General features: G+C 39.9%; 1 protein-coding gene and 1 pseudogene across 1 annotated transcript; one reads left to right on the top strand and one right to left on the bottom strand.

Annotated features, from left to right (window-relative positions):
- Positions 1-362: 362 nt before the first annotated feature.
- On the bottom strand, positions 363-1,310 carry LOC119035450 (olfactory receptor 4E1). The gene has a single exon (XM_037126763.2). The coding sequence runs from the start codon at positions 1,308-1,310 to the stop codon at positions 363-365; it is 948 nt and encodes a 315-aa protein (XP_036982658.2).
- A 13,095-nt stretch (positions 1,311-14,405) lies between these two features.
- Positions 14,406-15,045, top strand: LOC119035449 (ras GTPase-activating protein-binding protein 1-like; annotated as a pseudogene).
- Positions 15,046-18,664: the final 3,619 nt, after the last annotated feature.

The following is an 18,664-nucleotide window of genomic DNA, read 5'->3' as shown; positions in this document are numbered from 1 at the left end:
CTGTAGCGCCCTCAGGATATTTAGTGTTGGGGGACAGCACCTCTGGGCTGAACCAGGTCAGTGGCTGACTGATTGGGATGTAATCTGTGCTCTCAAAAGTGAGGTGCTGTGAGTGAGGGAATCTATTGCCAAACCCCACAGTATTTCTTCCATCAGAGAAAAAAAGTCTTCCTGAAGCACATACCTTCCATTTTTCGGGGAAATTATAATCTTATGGGACCACTGTTGTATGCAGTCCATCATCCACCCAAGGGTTGCTATGTGGCACGCCACTGTAATCTGATCAATATGGTAAGTACCTTATCCTTAGTAAGGCATTTTTTTAAAATGGAGCACAAAGTGTCTTATGGGCATAGGCATTTTTATTTTGTTTCTTTCCTCTCCTTTTTACAAATTAACTTGTTCAAACCATTCTTCATCTCTTTATTCCTTAGGGTGTAGATGATGGGATTCAGCAGGGGGGTGACAGCAGTGAAAAACATAGAGAACACCTTGTCCTCTGGGAGGCTGATGGACGGACGAGAATAAATGAAGATGCAATGTCCTAGGAACAGTGTGACGACAGTGAGGTGGGCTGCACAGGTAGACAGGGCTTTCCACCTGCCCTTGTGGACCTGCTGCCTCAGACTTACCAGGATCACAGTGTAGGACACCAGGAGAACCACAAAACAGACCACAGAAATAAGCCCACTGTTGGAGATGATGAGAATCTCAATGATGTGGGTATCAGTGCAGGCCAGTTTGACCACCTGAGGTACATCACAGAAGAAGTTGTCAATCTCATCAGGACCACAGTAGGGCAGCCTGATGGTGAGGGAGGTTAGGGCTATGGAGTGAATGGTCCCCCCTGTCCAGAGGGTCACAGCCAGCAGCACACATACCTTCCGGTTTATCACTGTCATGTACTGCAGGGGTTTGCAAATGGCCACATAGCGATCATAGGCCATGACAGTGAGGAGAAAGATCTCTGTGCAGGCAAATAGGTGCAGGAAGAACATCTGAGTTACACAGGCATCAAAGGAGATGAGCTTCTTCTCTGACCAAGTATCTATCAGCATCTTGGGGACAGTGACTGTGGAGTGGCAGACATCGATAAAGGACAGGTTGCTGAGGAAGAAATACATGGGGGTGTGGAGCCGGCGGTCATAGGTAATAGTTATGACAACGAGGATGTTCCCAATCAGTGTCAGAACATAGAGAATGAGGAACATGACAAACACGGCCACCTGCACCTTCTGATTTACAGATAAACCTTGAAGCTGAAAATATGTCACTAAAGTAGTTTGATTGAGCAGACCAGCCTGTTGCATTTCTTTGTTGGACACTCCTGTCAAGAATTAAAAAAAAAAACAGATCTGAATCAATTATTTGGTCATTTAATTTCTTCTATGCCCATGACTCTCCTCTGCATCTAGAATTTATGGTAAAGTATCTTATTTTAAAACTCCATTCAGCGCTAAGTGCCCACTTTTTTTGAATAACAGGATGGAGAATCTTGATTTACAAAGATATATAAAGCAACCTTGAATAGCAAGACAGGAAACAAGTTATTTCTCCTTCATTATTGTGAGATATTAGTGCTTGGATTTAAGTTACAGGTTTTTACAGGATAAGAAATTAAAATTCTCTTTACTCCAAGTAAGTAATATGTGCAAGGTCACATAAATGCTGGCCTTCAGCACACTTTTCTTTGCAGTCCTGTGACTGCATTTTCTACTAACCCAAATTACTTGCTACCCTCTTGACTCTGTCATGATGCCCTGAGACAGTAATTTCAGTGATCTAGTTTTCAGAAGACAGAAACTTTTCACCAAGCTACTGGCCAATTGGCAATGTGGCTGGGCATTTTTAAACAATTCTGTAGAGGAACATAGATAAAACCCTGGAAACCTTGAAAACTCTGGAGAGGGTGAGGAAGGCTTGCTTTTTCCCTACCCTTCAGATAAGAATTGACTTACTCATTCTTAAGCTGGAGGTCAAGATTCAGGTCTAATAGCATCACTGTCTTGAGTATATCCTCAGATCTTTAAAAAAAAACTAGTTCTGTAGCTTGGCCACAAGTAAAACAAAAGTAGTTGTTTTATTTTCTTTTATATTAATCTCCCTTTGACTCAAGGCTCATTATTTTTAATAAGAAATATATATGTGTATATAGTATAGATCACAACATCTTAGCCCTTAAATGGACTTGAGAATTTACCTATTCTATTTTTTAAATATTTAATTAATTTATTTCTAAGGAGAGGGGAAGGGGAGAAGAAAGAGAGGGAATGAAACATCAATGTGTGGTTGCCTCTTGTGCTCTGCTACTGGGGATCTGGCCCATAACCCAGGCATGTGCCCTGACTGGGAATTGAACTGGTTATGCTTTGGTTCTCAGGCCCACATTCAATCCACTGAGCTACACTAGCCAGGGCTCTATTCTATTTTGTTTTTAATCTTACAAATCGAGAAAATGAGGCACAGAGAGGTAAAGCAACTGGCCCAAGTTCACAGAGAATTGGAATAATAGCTGGGTCTAAAGCTCAGGTCTCCTAATTCCTAGTCCAGGCTCTCTCTACTCTACCAGCACTCTGACCTGCCTTTTGGTGGTGATAGGCATCATTGGGGTGTTAAGTAGAATGGGTGTGTGACCACCCACTTCCTTTCCTGGGTGTTTTGGGCCAGCTTGGGTGGGCATCTGTGGGGAGCCTCTCTTATGTAGCTTGCCTCCTCCATGCTGCTGCCTTGATGCATGGTCTTTCAGGGGTAGCCCACCCAAGCAGGCTTCCCCTTTTAGTTCACTTGGGCCCTATTGTCTGGTGCTACCTTCTTCCCATGTTTATCATGACTCATGTTTTATATCTTCTCTCAATATACAGATATCAACTCTACATAGAAATAAATCAACTCCACATTGCTTATGAAAAAAGACTAAGCACTTTTCTGCTCCTAGTTCTCTCTTTCTTCTGAAATATTTCCTGTATTTCATCCTGAACTTCTGCAGACAATGGCCCTTGTTGCCCATATCAGAAGAAAGACTAATGGTAGTGTAATGTCAGGGAACTAGAAAAGGATGTCTGTGACAAAGAAAGAATTTTGGGGAAAGGAGAACTCTTTCAGTTAAATTAAACTCATGGTGTCCAGTGTTTATTTAGATTCATATTTATAGTAACACTTAATGTAGGTATTGATTAATTTTAGTATTTAAACATTTTCTTAGTGTGTCCACTTTAATCTGTTGCTTCAGAGAACAATTTTAAATGTTTAATGATTTACATCTGTTACCTTTGTAATTTGTTAAGTTCAATAAGAATGATTACATAATTGAAAGCTGAAAAACTGACCAAGAAGGGAGCCATGGATTTGTTTTAAATTCAGTATGAGAAATCCTAGTTGCACAGATGGGAAAGGGTATGAAGATTGAGATGTAGGTCTGACATGAAGACTTTTGTTCTATTATCATAATTTGTTTCTATATCTGTGGAGCCATGGAAAAATGCTTTGATAAAGGGAGATGTGTCCAACTGCAGTAGAAATTTGGTGTTAGTTTATGTCAAGAACTTGGTGCACGAAAAGAAAAGCTAATGTCTCTCTCATATTTGTCAGGAAATGGGGGAAAACAGGAGCAAAAGCAGAATAAAAGTAAATGTTTCAAACTCACTGTGGGTTGTTCCTGATGCTTCAGCACCTCCGAAGGAAAGTGAACTGTCACAGTGTCATAGCTTAAATTGAAGAGTATTATTTTCCAGTAGAAATAGCTATTTGTTTGAAGTTGGACAAATCAAATAAACTCACTTACCTTGATTTTTTTTAATAAAGAAGGTGAAAGTCCTTCAAGTCCTTGAAGTCCCTTTTGGTCTTGTTCACAATTTTTGTAATAAGTCACAGTAGCTATATTTGGTGATATTTTACCAGAGGTACTTCAGGATTTCTGTAAAATCATACCTTTGTACCTATATTGTTGTCACAGATTTTTAAAAAATATGGAGTATGTAACTCTGTGCTAAGCTTTTCTAGAATTGGTTTCCAGTGAATTTCCAGATGTGGTATAGGAAAACTTTATATTTCGTACTTTGTTAGAGTGCTGTGATGAGTAGAAAGGATTACAAGCCACTACCAAGCAATTTTGCAGACCATGCTAGTTTACCAGGACACTTCAAATGCCAAAATTGAACAAATTGTTTAGGACCAATGCAGCTGCACCACTGGTATTTTTCTACTGAATTATATAGGCTTTGTGTCCTTGGGAACTTTCAAGCAATGACATCAGCTTGCCTTAGTAACTAGTTAGAAAAAGTAAATTCTATGGGGACTGCAGTTATAGACTCTGCAAATATCATTAAGGAAATGTAATGAAAAAGTGAGACTTTGACATCTAAATCTTTAGGATGTGTTTGTATGTGATTAAATAAGCTACAATTTAATGACTGTTAATGATGTATTAAGTGTTAGGTAAGGGGCTTTCATGTTTTCTTATTTTAATTCAGATAAGAACACAGAGATGAGGGAAGGTTAATGGAGTTAAGACTGTAATCATTTTCCTGCCAGAGAAGACAAATGTTTGGACTCTAGAGTTAGATTGTCTAAGTGGGAATTTCAGTGTCCTCGGTGTGTAAGTTTTAGCAATTTATCTAGCCTCTTTGGACCTCAGTTTTTTAATTTATAAAACATGAATAAAACTGGTAAGAATTTTAGAACTCTTTGCAAAGCATGTGACACTTAGTCAATGTGTTAATGGTATTAATATAAATTCATAATATGCAGTTCAAACAAGCAAGCAAGCAAACAAACAAGTCACCACTAACTACCAGCTGACTTTTTTGGCATCACTTATTTATTATTTTGGATAACCATGAAAATGTAGAACTTCATGTGTGAATTCCCCTTGTACTTTCTCTCTTTAGATATATGAGTTCATTGGTTTAAGTTTGTGAGAGGACTCAAAGGAGGGAGATGGAGATTATGCTTTGAGTTCAAATTATGAGACTGAATAGTTCTGTGGAGTGATTAGAATGTTCTAAACAGAGGGTGTAGAGCTCGAAGCATGTCTCAGCTGATTCTCCTCCATGCGACAGTGTGTAGAAGAGAAGTTGGTAATAGAGGAAAAGTATCAGAAGTTGCCAAAAGTTCTTAATCCCAAGGACTGTGCTGTAGGTTCCTGTTCCCTCAGTTTTCTTTTTGGGTTTATTATCATTGATCAGAGGCACTTAAATATATATATTTTATTGATTATGATACTATGGTTGTCCCATTTTCTCTCCTTAATTCCCCTCTGACCTGCACACCCCCTCCCACCATCATTCTCCCTGCACTTAGTTCATGTCCATGGGGCATACATGTGAGTTCTTTGGCTTTTCCATTTTCCATAGTATTCTTAACTTCCCTATCTGTTTTGTAACTACTATTTATGCTTCTTATTCCCTGTACTTTTTCCCCCATTCTCCCCTCTCCCCCTCTCTGCTGATAACCCTCCATGTGATCTACATTTCTGTGATTCTGTTTCTGTTCTAATTGTTTTTTTGATTTTAGGTTTTTTTTTAGATTCAGTCATTGATAGTTGTGAGTTTCTTGTGATTTTACTGTTCACATTTTTGATCTCCTCCTTTTTCTTAGATAAGTTCCTTTAACATTTCATATAATAAGGACTTGGTGATGATGAACTCCTTTAACTTGACCTTATCTTGGAAGCACTTTATCTGCCCTTTCATTCTAAGTGATGGTTTTTCAGGATAGAGTAATCTTGGATGTGGATCCTTGCCTTTCATGACTTGGAATACAGTGATTCCCTACATATTGCAGGAGTTATGTTCCAGAGACCCCCTAGATATGTGAAAATCCAAAAAGTAGTGGCATTATATTTATTTTATTATTTATATATATTTTAAGGCTTTATTAACCATTTCCACACTCTTATAAACCTTTCCCACACTCTTATAAACACTTCATATGCTCTTAAACACTTTCTACACTCTTAAAGCTATGTAATTTTGACAACATATGAAATTCTATATGGGTATTCACCAGTGAAGTATACAGTTGTCCCTTGCTATATCATGGTTCACTCATTGTGGCTTCACTGTAGTGTGTTTTTTTAAATCTGTGATACTGTGAAGCTGCAATGAGTGAACCACGATATAGTGAAGGAGAACCAATTCCTGGATTCATTGATCCTTAGAATTGTGCTTTTAGTCTCTATGTCATTTAGTTCTGCTCTGATCTTGGTTATTTCCTTTCTTCTACTTGCTCTGGGCTGTCTTTGTTGTTGTTCCTCAAGTTCTTGCAGGCATAGGGTTAGGTTGTTTGTTTGAAATGTTTCTATCTTTCTTAGGTAGGCCTGTATTGCTATGAACTTCCCTCTCAGGACTGCCTTCGCTGTGTACCAGAAGTTTTGGGTCATTCTGAGTTCATTTTCATTTGTTTCCAGAAACGTTTTGATTTCTTCCCTAATTTCATTCTTGACCCATTCGTTGTTTAGTAGCATATCATTCAGTCTCCATGATTTTGGGTGTTTTGGTTTTTTTTCTTTGGGGTTGGTTTCCAGTTTCAGTCCTCTGTGGTCAGAGAAAATGCTTGGTATGATTTAAATTTTCTTGAATTTGTTGATGCTTCTTTTGTGTCCTATCATGTGGTCTATCTTTCAAAATGTTCTATGTGCATTTGAAAAGAATGTTTATTTAGCTTCTTTGGGATGAAGGGTTCTATATATATCAGTTAAGTCCATTTCATCTAGGGTGTTGTTTAATGCTGCAATATCTTTGTTGATATTTTGTTTGGAAGATCTGTCTAGTTTTGATAGTGGGGTGTTAAAACCCCCTGCTATAATTGTGTTGCTGTCAATACCTTTCCTGAAGTCCTGTAACATTTTCTTTATATATTTGGGTGCTCCTATGTTGGGTGCATATAAATCTACAATGTTAATGTCTTCTTAGTGGAGTCTTCCCTTGAGTATTATGAAGTGACCTTCTGGGTCTCTCTTTATGGCCCTCTTTTTGAAGTCTATTTTGTCTGATATGAGAATTGCTACCCCAGCCTTTTCTCTTTTCCATTTGCTTGAAAAATTTGTTTTTCAGCCTTTGACTTTTAGTCTGTGATGATCTTTTGTCCTGAGGTGGGTCTCTTGTAGGCAGCATATGTGTGGGTCATTCTTTCTTATCCATTCAGCTATTCTGTGTCTTTTGATTGGAGCATTAAAACCATTTTCATTTAAGGTTATTATTGATAGGTACTTATTCATTGCCATTTTTGTACCTGAGTTTCTCTTTGTCTCTCTCTTTTACTTCCTTTCCTTAAAGCAGTCCTTTTACTATTTGTTGTAGGGCTGGCTTGGTGGAGGCATATTCTTTTAGACTTCTTTTGTCTTGGAAGCTCTTTATTTGGCCTTCTATCTTGTTTGAGAGACTTGCTGGGTAAAGTAGCCTTCGTTGTAGGCCTCTGGTTCTCATTACTTAAAATATTTCTTGCCATTCTCTTCTTGCTTGAAGTGTTTCCATTGAGAAGTCAGTAGCTAACCTTATTGGGGCTCCCTTGTATGTTACTTCTTCTTTCTCCCTTGCTGCCTTTAAGATTCTCTCTTTGTCTTGGAATTTTGCCATTTCAATAATGATGTGCCTTGAAGTGAGCCTCTTTGGGTTCCTCTTGATTGGGACTCTGTGTGATTCCTGGATTTGTGTGACTTTTTCACTCATTAAATTAGGGAAGTTTTCCATCATTACTTTTTCTTTTTTTTGTAGTAGATATCTGCATTTTTTTATGTTTTATTTTTTTAAAATTTTATTTAGTTATTTTTCAAGTACAGTTTTTTTGTCTATTTCTCCCATCCCGGCCTCCCCCGCACTGTGCTCCCCCACCTCCCCCCCATTTCCACCCCCTAGTTCTCGTCCCTGTGTCCTTCCTATTTATTCCTCCAAATCCCTCCGCCTTTTTTCCCTTAACTTCCCTTCCCTCTCCCCTCAGGTCGCTGTCCCCTTGTTCTCTATTTCAGTGTCTTTTCTTTGTATGCTTGCTTTTTTGTTTTGTTGTTTAGCTTCCTGTTAAAGGTGAGATCATATGGTATTTGTCTTTCAACACCTGGCCTATTTCACTCGGCATGCCATCATTACTTTTTCAAATAGATTTTCTATCTCTTGCTCTTCTTCTTCTCCTTCTGGTATCCCTATTATTCGGATATTATTACAGTTCATATTGTCTTTCTTTTCTCTTAATCCCTCTTCATTCTTTCTGAGCCTCTTTTCTTTTTATTGCTGTTTCTGGGCATTTCTTTCTACTTTGTCCTCCAACTTGTTTATCCGATCTTCTGCCTCATTGATCCTGCTTTTCATACCTTCCACTGTGTTCTTCAGCTCTGGAATTGTATTCTTCATTTCTTCTTGTCCCTTGCTGGTAATTTCTATTTCGTTTTTCATGTTGATATAGTTTGCGGAGAGTTCATTGTAGCTCCCCTGTAGTTTCTGGTAGCTCATAATGAGCTCTTTGTACTTCCTGATAACCAGTGCTTTGAATTTAATATCTGATAGCCGACTTACCTTTATTTCATCTAGCATTCTTTCTGAGGCTTCCTCCTTTTCTTTCATTGGGAGGTTGTTTTTTTGTCTTCCCATTGTTTGTGAGACTCTTCTTGTTAGCTTTAGCTTCTTAAATTGATTTTTTTCTGGCTTTTTGGATTTATGGTGTGAACTTCTGTGGTAGACTACCTGTGAAATTCAGTGATGTAGTCTCCTTGATCTCCCCAAATCAATGGTCTTGGGCTGTCCTTAACGTTGGGTCTGGGTTTGTCTTTGGGTTTTTGTTGTTTCTGAGTCTCCTTTTTTTTTTTTTTTTGTGGGTTCTTTCCACCAGCTGGTGAACTGATGGTCCCTCTGTATCCTACCTGTTTTAATTTGCTGTGCTGGTGAGGGCAGGTTGCATTGAAGCTAGTTCTTTTGCATATATAGGGCCTTTGAAATTCTGTGTTGCTCTTGTATTTCCAGGTAGGTCTTGGATTGAGGTTTGTGGGTTTCACTCCCTCCTTCATCTTACTCCATTGTTATCTGTTAGTGGTTCCTTTGTTGTTGGGTTTCCCTTCCTTTGGGTATCCTTGTGTTCACCGCTTCCACCTATTCTTTTTTTTGTGTGTGTGTGATCAGTTGGAGGGGAAGATACACTGGTTTATGACAGCAGGAGAGTATTGTAAGACATTTACAGTAGCACCTGGTAGAGAAGAGATAAGCTCTCCCCCGACTGTGTACAGTGAGAGCCATAATCTTCAACCACCAGCCAGTTTTCAGAATGGGGGAAGGCAATAATGTCTTATTGGGGAGGGAAGGCCCGATTTGGATTCAGAAAGGAGTGAGGTTGAGGGAGGCAATTCTGAGGTAAGATGAGAATAAGGGATGGTAAATAGGTGTGGTGTGAGAGGGAACAGAGTCAACCACTGCAGTATTGTAGTTCAGGCAATAATGTAGTGGGCTAAGATTGGAGGGGAGACTGTTGTGTAGTATTTACAACAGCATGCAACAACTATTTTTTTTATGTAATAAATATTTAGCAATTTATTTAACATTTTGAATGCTTATTATGTATCAGGATTTTCCTTGACATTTTCAAATGCTTCATCATTTCTTTTTTTAAATTAATTAATTAATTAATTAATTTTTAATTTTTATTTTTTTTACAGGATATAAAATCCGTATATTTAAAAAATCAGTTGCATTTCTCAAGTACATTTTTTAAATCTATTTCTCCCATCCCACCCCACCTCCCTGCCCGGTCTCCCCCCCCCCCCCCCCCCCCCCAGTCCTCATCTCTGTGTCTTTCATACTTGTTCCTCAAAATCCCTCCCCCCTTTTCCCCTTAAGTTCCCTTCCCTCTCCCCTCTGGTCGCTACCCACTTGTTCTCTATTTCATTGTCTTTGTTTTTATTCTGTTTGCTTGTTTGTTTTATTCTTTAGCTTCCTGTCAAAGGTGAGATCATATGGTATTTGTCCTTCAATGCCTGGCCTATTTCACTCAGCATAATGCTTTCCAGTTCCATCCATGTGCAACAACTATTATTTACAATAATATTAGAGCAACAATCATATAACAGAATCTATGATACACCAAGATTAGGGAGTATTGGACTTTCAATAGTTTGCTAACTGGGCAAGGGGAAGTAAAGGACAGTAAATTAGCAATATGCTATGGTTGAGGGGACAGGGGAAACTTGTCAAGTGATACAATATATCCTGCCAAGGTAAAGAAGACTATACAGAAAGAGGAGGAATACAGAGATACTATTAAAATAAAAGATGTAATAATAAAAAAATAATAAAAAACCCCTCAAATATGCAGTAACAGTTTTTCTGTTATAGCAAAGTGAATTTTGTCTCTCTATCTCTAGTGTTGGGATGTCCCTTCTTTGAGTCCAACTCTGGTCTTTTCACCATTCCAAGTATTTTGTCTCACTTAGCAGTGAGGGGGTCAAAAAGAAAGGAAAAAAAAAGGCAGTAGAAGGGAAGAGAAAGTGGTAAATTTGGAAAGAAAGGAAGAAGGAATAAAAAAAGAAATGAGAAGAGAGAGGGTAAAAGTATTGAAAGATAAAACAATAATGAAGTTAAAAAATTAAAAAAAAACCACACCTCTTCTTGGTTTTCCAGCTGGTCAAGCCTTTTCTTCTGGTCACATTAGCTGCAGCAGTCTGAGGGTTGACTAGTACTGTCTTTCTACCTTCTCGGTGAACTCAGCTGGTCTCACGATTGCTCTTCCAAAACCCCCTCCTCAGCGCCCCACTGAAAGAAGTCTTTCCCCAGGATTCACAGTCCTGGCCTGGGGTGTGGACATGCGTTCCTGGCCAGGCTTCTCTAGTCCGGCCTGTCTTGGTGCAAACCCTTCCCAGTGGTATGTGGGAAAGCAAAGGCAACTCTCAATTCTCCCAAGCCAGTGACCACAGAATCCACGTGTGATCAATGCTCTCTGATTTGCTTCTTCATACCCACTGCTTTCTCTCTCTGACAATCCAAGCAAACAGATCTCTGGCATTTTTCAAACTGCGCCCAGCTGGGTAGGGAAGGAGCTGGTGACTGGCTCTCTCCCAGGGGCCTTGCAGCCAGCCCTCGACCCCCCGCCCCCCAGAGTCAGAGGCAGACCCAGCAGACCCGGCCCAGGCCCAGTGCAACAGAGGATGCAAGGGTGACTCCGATTTCTCCCAAGCTGGAGTCCACAGACTCCACGTGTGATCAGAGCTCTCTGTTTTGCTTCTTCATACCCACTCCTCTCCCTGATACTCCAAGCAAACAGATCTCTTGGTGTTTTTTCAAACTGCGACCAGCTGGGTAGGGAGTTTTTCCAAACTGCGCCCAGCTGGTGACTGGCTGTCTCCCTAGGTCCTAGAGCCAGGCTTCGGCTCCCAGAGACTGAGGCAGACCAACCTGGGCCCTGGCGTGACTTGGGCCCTGGGGTGACTTGGGCCCTGGCTGGGCGTGGCCCAGCCCAGCTCAGCTCAGAGGAGGGCCTGTGGCCTCTGCGCCATTCCCTGGGACCTTATTGACCTGCAGCCGTCTCTCCTCACCTTCTGGTCATTCAGAGTCTGCTTCAATTTCTGGAGTCCTACCTTCCCTATATGCTGGGTCCCTGTTGGCTATCTGCTGCACTCCTCTGCAGATCATCCTGGGTTTTCTTTGGGCTGGGGGGAAGTGAAATCCTTTGTCCTACTCCGCTGCCATCTTCCTCCGTCTCCTAAATTTGGCTATTTTTCAACTCATGAGAATTCTCTGATATGAAAACCACATGCTAATATTTCCATTATTCAATAAATCTTTGTTTTCTCTTCCATCGGTGTTGTGCAGACCTGTTATCTTACAAGTTCTATAGTCTTCCCCAATGATATACTTCAGGAAGGAAAAATGTCTCAGTCTCCTGCAGCCACAGTTCAGTCACTGATGACAGCATGTTTTAATACCAGCAGTCCAAGGAAAGTTGGGGGACAGGCTTCACTTTCTAAGGAATTTTACTGATGATATGTAATAGCCTGAATTGTTCTCATTACAACTGGAATGTCTCCTAGACATCTAATCTTTCATAGGAGGGGCAGGATAGAATCACAGTGGCATGTATTTCCATGATGTAACAGATAGTACGAGAAGAGCTCAGGGACCAATCTGCACCAAAACCCTTTGCTTCAGAGTGCACAGTAAAGTGCCATCAGCAAAGCAGGTCTTGTATGTAAGAGAAATTTGACATGGCTTTAAATTAAATTTATGATCTACTTCCAGTCTACATGGTGGTGTAGGTAAACATAGCTCAACTCATCACACAATCACATCAAAATTACAGCTAAACTATAGAACAACTGTCATTCAGAACCATTCAAGCTGAATTGAAGTCCTATAACAATGAAATTAATGAACAATCTACATTGTGAGTGGTTGGAGGGGCGGAGATAAGGGATAGCCTGGTCCCACAAAGACATATGGCAGATAAAAATTAGCAGGGATATCTCAGGAGTGAAGAGTCCTAGTCCCACAACAGGCTCCTCAGACCAGGATTCCAGTGCCAGGAAGGTAAGTCTCTATAACTTCTGACCATGAGACCCATTGGGTATTGAGGCTTTGGAGAACAGAAATTTCTGGTATTCATAAAAGTTCTTCATAAAGGGCAATGCACAGACTTACTGAGACTCATTCACTCTGAGCTCCAGCTCACAGGCAGCAGCTTGAAAGGCACCAGAGACATATGGGGAGGAACTGGTTTGTGGGGCATCGGGGTGAGAAGTGGAGCAGGGGCAGATTTCTCCCAGACAGAAGAGCTGGCAGGAGCCAATGTTCCTTTTCTGATTCCTCCCCAACAGAGCCACAGAGTTGGCATGCAGGCTGCATACCACAGACTCTACAAACCTGGTTCACACTCTTGTCCCACCCTGGTGATTCCCTGAGGCCCTGCCCCACACAACTTGCAGGCCAACCCAAGCTATTCCTAGGGTTTCCATATGAATAGCTTGGCTTAGCTCATGGTTCAGACTTTCCTAAATTTTCTCACACAGGCAGCATCTGGCTTCAGTGAGTACAATACCTCTTGCTAAGTTGCCCCAGGCTGGAGCACTAGCAGCAGCTGACCTTGACTCACAGCTTGGCTTCATCTGGGCATCTCCAGCCCAGCAGAAGTAACTACAAAAAGATTCACAGATTTCTTTGTAGTTTATGTGTGACTCTGGACAGAACACAATCAGTGGCTGATATTAGATGTGTGAAGAGCAATCAAGTTTTAACTACAATAGGAGGCTGTACACAGCCCACACAATGGATGTACCTCAAGTACCCAGCTTGAGTAATAGGGGAGGATGTACCACTGTGCCCTACAGGACACCTATATATTATACCACTCTACCAAGCTTGGGAGAGGTAGTAGCTGTACCTAATACATAGAAAAAAACACAGGGAAGCTGCCAAAATGAGGAGATAAAAACACATGACCCAAATGAAAGAATTGAACAAAACTTCATAGAAACCTAAATAAAATAGATACAAGCAAGCTACTAGATTCAGAGTTAAAAATACTGGATATAAGGATGCTCAGTGAACTTAGGGGAAGAACAGATGAACTCAGAGAGAACTTCAACAGTATAAAAAAAGACATGGAAACCATAAAACAGAACCAGTTACAAATGAAGGATGCACAACTGAAATGAAGAACAATTTACATGGAATAAACAGTATGGAGAATGAAGCTGAGAACTAAATCAGCTATTTGGAATTTAAGGAAGCAAAAAAAGACCAATTGGAACAGCAAGAAGAAAAAAGGAACTAAAAATGAGGGTAGCATAAGGATCCTCTGGGACTGCTTCAAACATACTAACATTCACACCACAGGGGTAGTCAAAGGAGAAGAGAGAGAACAAGAAATTGGAAACCTATTAAAAAATAATGAAAGGAAACATCCCTAACTTGGTGAAAAGAAATAGACTTATGTTTGCATTTTACTCCAGGAAGTAGAGAGAGTCACAAACAAGATGAACTCAAAGAGGTCCACCCCATGACACATAATATTTTAAATGCCAAAAGTTAAAGACAAAGAGAGAATCTTAAAAGCAGCAAAAGTAGTTAGTTACTACAAGGGAGACCCCATTAAACTGTGAGTTGATTTCTCAAAAAAAAACCAACAACAACCTCTTCAGCCTAGAAGGGACTGGCAAGAAGTATTCAAAGATATGAAAACAGTGACCTACAACCAAGATTGCTGTACCCAGGAAAGCTATTATTTAGAATGGAATAACTGATAAAGGAGCTTGACAACTAAGAAATAACTAAAGCAGTACATCACTACCAAGCCAGGTTTATATGAAATGTTAAAGGTTCTTCTTGAAGGAGAAGGAGAAGAAGAAGAAGAAGAGAAATATAAATAACAAATACATATCTTTAAACAACCAAGCTCTCCCACTCTCCTGTGCATGTTGAATTGACTAAAGGACTGTTATGGAGAAACCTAGACCCCTGATGGTGGGGCAGGAACATGCGAGACAATATTACATATTACTGAGCCAGGCCCCAGACATGTTCCACAGATTTTATGGCAAGAACTCTTCTTATGTCCGTTGGGGATTGGATTAAAATAAAAAACCAGCAGATGAGGTCTCTGAACAGAAATAAACCCATAGCAAAGTGAAGTCACAGACCTTTACCAGTTGTCACACTAAGATTTTCCGTGTTGATGTTTATATTGCTCTGAATGCTGGTGTGCTGGTCCAGGTGATAGGGTTGCTGTCTGATAACAAATAGGCTTTGAGAAGATTCAGGCAGACATTTGTCCTTGCTCCTGAGGGCTTTGTTGGAAATAACTTCTGCGTTCACAATGATACCTTCAGATACCAAGATGAGGTCTTTGGTAGCTTTGTCACTGAGCCTCAGGAGGAAGAGGTAGAAGAGAGAAACCGAAGAAAGATAGCAGACACCTGAGGTGGTATCTAATGATTCTGGAACTTTCTATGATCAGACTGTCAGCAGTTACTTGAGAGAACATTTAGAGGAACCTGTTGCTGAAGTGGAGCCCGACTCGTACTGGATCCAGAGTAACAACCTGTATCTGAAATCCAAGAAGCAAAGTGTGAGCCAGTAGTAGAAGAAATTGCTGTTGAGGATGCTCAGAAGAGTTCTCCAGCACCTATAGACATAGCTCAGATGGTGCAGGAAGACTTGGAGACATTTTCCTGGGCATATGTGACCAGCAATAACTTTTCATCTGGTGGAGCTTGCGGGAACCCCCTCATTGTTAATGTATGAACTTCCCAGCCTTGCCCGAGTCTAACCCTGAACCTGAGGTTCAATCACAGAGGCTTGAGGGGGATCAAAGAGTGTGTGATCAATGAATAAATATTTTAAGCTCCCCAGAGGGCTTAGACTAATCCGTGAGGCTGGTGAGCAAGGTGATGTGACCCACCTGAAGAACCATGACACCCTGACAGTCACCAATTCTTCACTGGCAATCAGCCTCATGAAGTGGATAAATCAGAGCTTAAAGATTTCTTTCAAAATTATGGGAATGTGGTTAAACTGTGCATCAATAGTGGTGGAAAATTACCCAATTTTGGTTTCATTGTGTTTGGTGATTCTGAGCCTGCTCAGAAGTTGTTAGGAGCAAGCCCATCGTGTTCAGAGGTGAGGTCTGAGTGAACGTGGAAGAGAAGACTCGAGCTGCCTGGGAAAGGGCCATGAGATAACTGCCTGTGGGACCCCAGAGGCCCTCCAGGTGGCCTGGCAGGTGGAATGAGAGGCTCTGCCATGCTGAAACCATGATTTGGGGTGGGAAGGGGAATTTCTCCAAGGTAGTGAATTGTTCTCCACTGACCCTCACTGCAGCAGCACAAACTCCTGCTCCTGCAAATGGTAAACTTCTTCAACCACCCTTGGAATCTTGGAGAAGACCCTGGCTCTTAGAAACTGCTTAAGTTTGTCCAATTTTACTTTTTGTGTTAATGGTGTGTGTTCCCTCCCCTCCCCTCTTTTCACCTTGTGGTCCTTTACTTCCAATTTTATGAAATAATATTTTAGAAAATAATATATTTTTTAAAAAAGGAAAAAGACTGAATTTCCTTGCTTTACTTTGCATAGACTGATTTTTTTAAAAAAGTCATTTCCCCAAAGTAATGTGTCATGCTTATTACTGACATTTGGTATGTTTTATTTGTTGGGATATTTCTTATTTTCTACATGTTTGAAAGCCTTTGAGAAATATGAGATATGATAAACATTTTGAAGACAGGTAAAACCCGAATTGTTTCTTCTTTGGAGAGTTATGAGTACTTTCTGGTGTGGGGAAACTGCTTTTGGAAAAATGGACAGATTTGATTCTCAATGGAACGGTTAAATGCTGAATAAAAGGTGTTAGTGAAAGTTTTTTCTTTGATATATGACCACAAAACAATTCTAAAATCCACTGTTTTTACCTTGAAATTTAAATAGAGAGATAGGTTTTAAATATCTACAATGCTACTGGTATACTTTCTTGAATTGTTGGGTGTTTGAAGTAGAGTTCTTGTTCATGTTTAAATTGTATTTGTGAAACTAAACGAGCAAAATACCAAAACCACAGTCACAATCTGAAAACACAAAACCAGAGAAAAACTGTTGTGCCTTCTATTTATCTTTGATTTCAGCCTTTGCAATTGTTTAAAAAAATATTTTCGAAAGTCTAGATTTGTGTTTCTTTTTGGTTCAGAGTATGTTGGGAGTTGTAGATTCCCTCTTTTCAACTGTATGTCTTCTGTTCATTTGTTTTGCCTCATTCTGAAAATATGTCTCAAACTGGACTACCTTTAAGGACAGAGGTCCTTTGACTAAAATAGTTTGCATTTTACTTCAGTATTTTCAGGACTATAATCAACTTGTAAGAAGAAATTTGATTTTATTATTGGACTTTGCTGATGTGCTTGAAGATGCTAGTTTTTTTCCTTAAATCAGATCCTTATGGTAAATTTTCTTTTTGTTAATAGTTCTGTTTTATCAATGGGCATGCAGTGGGTGCTTTTTAGAAATGGCCAATTTTTATTAAATTATTTCTGGAAGAAAGTAAAAAAAAAACAATTGAATAAAAAAATCCAAAATAAACCAAGAAGCAGAATACAAAAAGAATCACAGATACAGAGAACATTTCAATGTTTGCCAATGGGAGGAGGATGGGTGGTTGGGCAAAACAGGTGAAGGGATTAGGAAGTACAAATTTGTGGTTACAGAATAGTCATGGGGATGTAAAGTACAAGCATAGGACATAGAGTAGCCAAAGAATATGTATGCGTGATGCGTGGACATGGAAAACCGTGTCCTGAGGATTGCCTGAGGGAGTGGGAAGAGGGCTAGATGGAGAAGGGCAAAGGGGAAACATTGGGACAACTGTAGTAGCATAATCAATAAGATATAATAATAATTATTTTTAAATAATTTTTTTGGTTTAATATATATTTTTAATTTTATTTAGTTATTTTTCAAGTACAGTTTTTTGTCTATTTTTCCCATCCCAGCCTCCCGCCCCTTGTTCCCCACCTCCCTCCCATTTCCACCCCCTAGTTCTCGTCGTCCTGTGTCCTTCCTATTTGTTCCTCCAAATCCCTCCCTCTTTTTTCCCCTTAACTTCCCTTCCTTCTCCCCTCTGGTCACTATCCCCTTGTTCTCTATTTCAGTGTCTTTGTTTTTTTTTTTTTTTCTGCTTGCTTGTTTGTTTTGTTGTTTAGCTTCCTGTTAAAGGTGAGATCATATGGTATTTGTCTTTCAACACCTGGCCTATTTAACTCAGCATAATGCTTTCCAGTTCCATCCATGTTGTTGCAAAGGGTAGTAACTCCTTCTTTCTCTCTGCTGCATAGAATTCCATTGTGTGTATGTACCACAATTTTTGGATCCATTCATTTACTGATGGGCACCTAGGTTGCTTCCCAGCCTGGGCTATTGTAAATTGTGCTGCTATGAACATTGTGGTGCATAGGTTCTTTGAAATAGATGTTTTAGGATTCTTAGGATATAACCCTAGCAGTGGAATTGCTGGGTCAAAAGGCAGGTCCATTTTTATTTTTTCTGAGAAAATTCCATACTGTTTTCCATAATGGTTGTACCAGTCTGCAATCCCACCAACAGGGAACTAAGGACCCCTTTTCCCCACAACCTCTCCAACACTTGTCCTTTGTTGCTTTGTTAATGATAGCCATCCTGACCAGTGTAAAGTGGTATCTCATTGTGGTTTTAATTTGCATCTCTCTGATAGCTAACCCATATTGAGCATCTCTTCATGTGTCTCTGAATGTTCTGTATGTCCCCTTGAGAAGTGTCTGTTCAAGTCCTTTTCTCATTTTTTAATTGGGTATATATCTTCTTAGAGTGGAGTTGTGTAAGCCCTTTGTATATTTTGAGATTAAACCTTGTCTGAGGTATCATTGGAAAAATGTTTTCCCAACAGTTGGTTGTCTTTTTAATTTAGAACTATTTTCTTTAGCCACGAAAAGCTTTTTATTTTGATGAGATCCCATTTGTTTATTCTTTCCTTTATATTCCTTGCTCTAGGGGACAGATCAGCAAAAATGGCGTGAAATATCTGAGATTTTCTTGCCAATGTTCTCCTGTAGGACTTTTAATGGTGTCAAACTTATATTTAAGTCTTTTATCCACCTTGAATTTATTTTGGTGTATGGTGTGTTGGTGCTCAAGTTTCATTTTTTTGCACATAGCTGTCCAGTTCTCCCAACACCATT

This window comes from Artibeus jamaicensis, unplaced genomic scaffold, assembly GCF_021234435.1.
Source record: "Artibeus jamaicensis isolate MK-2021 breed Jamaican fruit bat unplaced genomic scaffold, CSHL_Jam_final scaffold_854, whole genome shotgun sequence".
NCBI classification, from domain to species: domain Eukaryota; kingdom Metazoa; phylum Chordata; class Mammalia; order Chiroptera; family Phyllostomidae; genus Artibeus; species Artibeus jamaicensis.
This window is presented reverse-complemented; position numbering and strand designations above follow the sequence as displayed.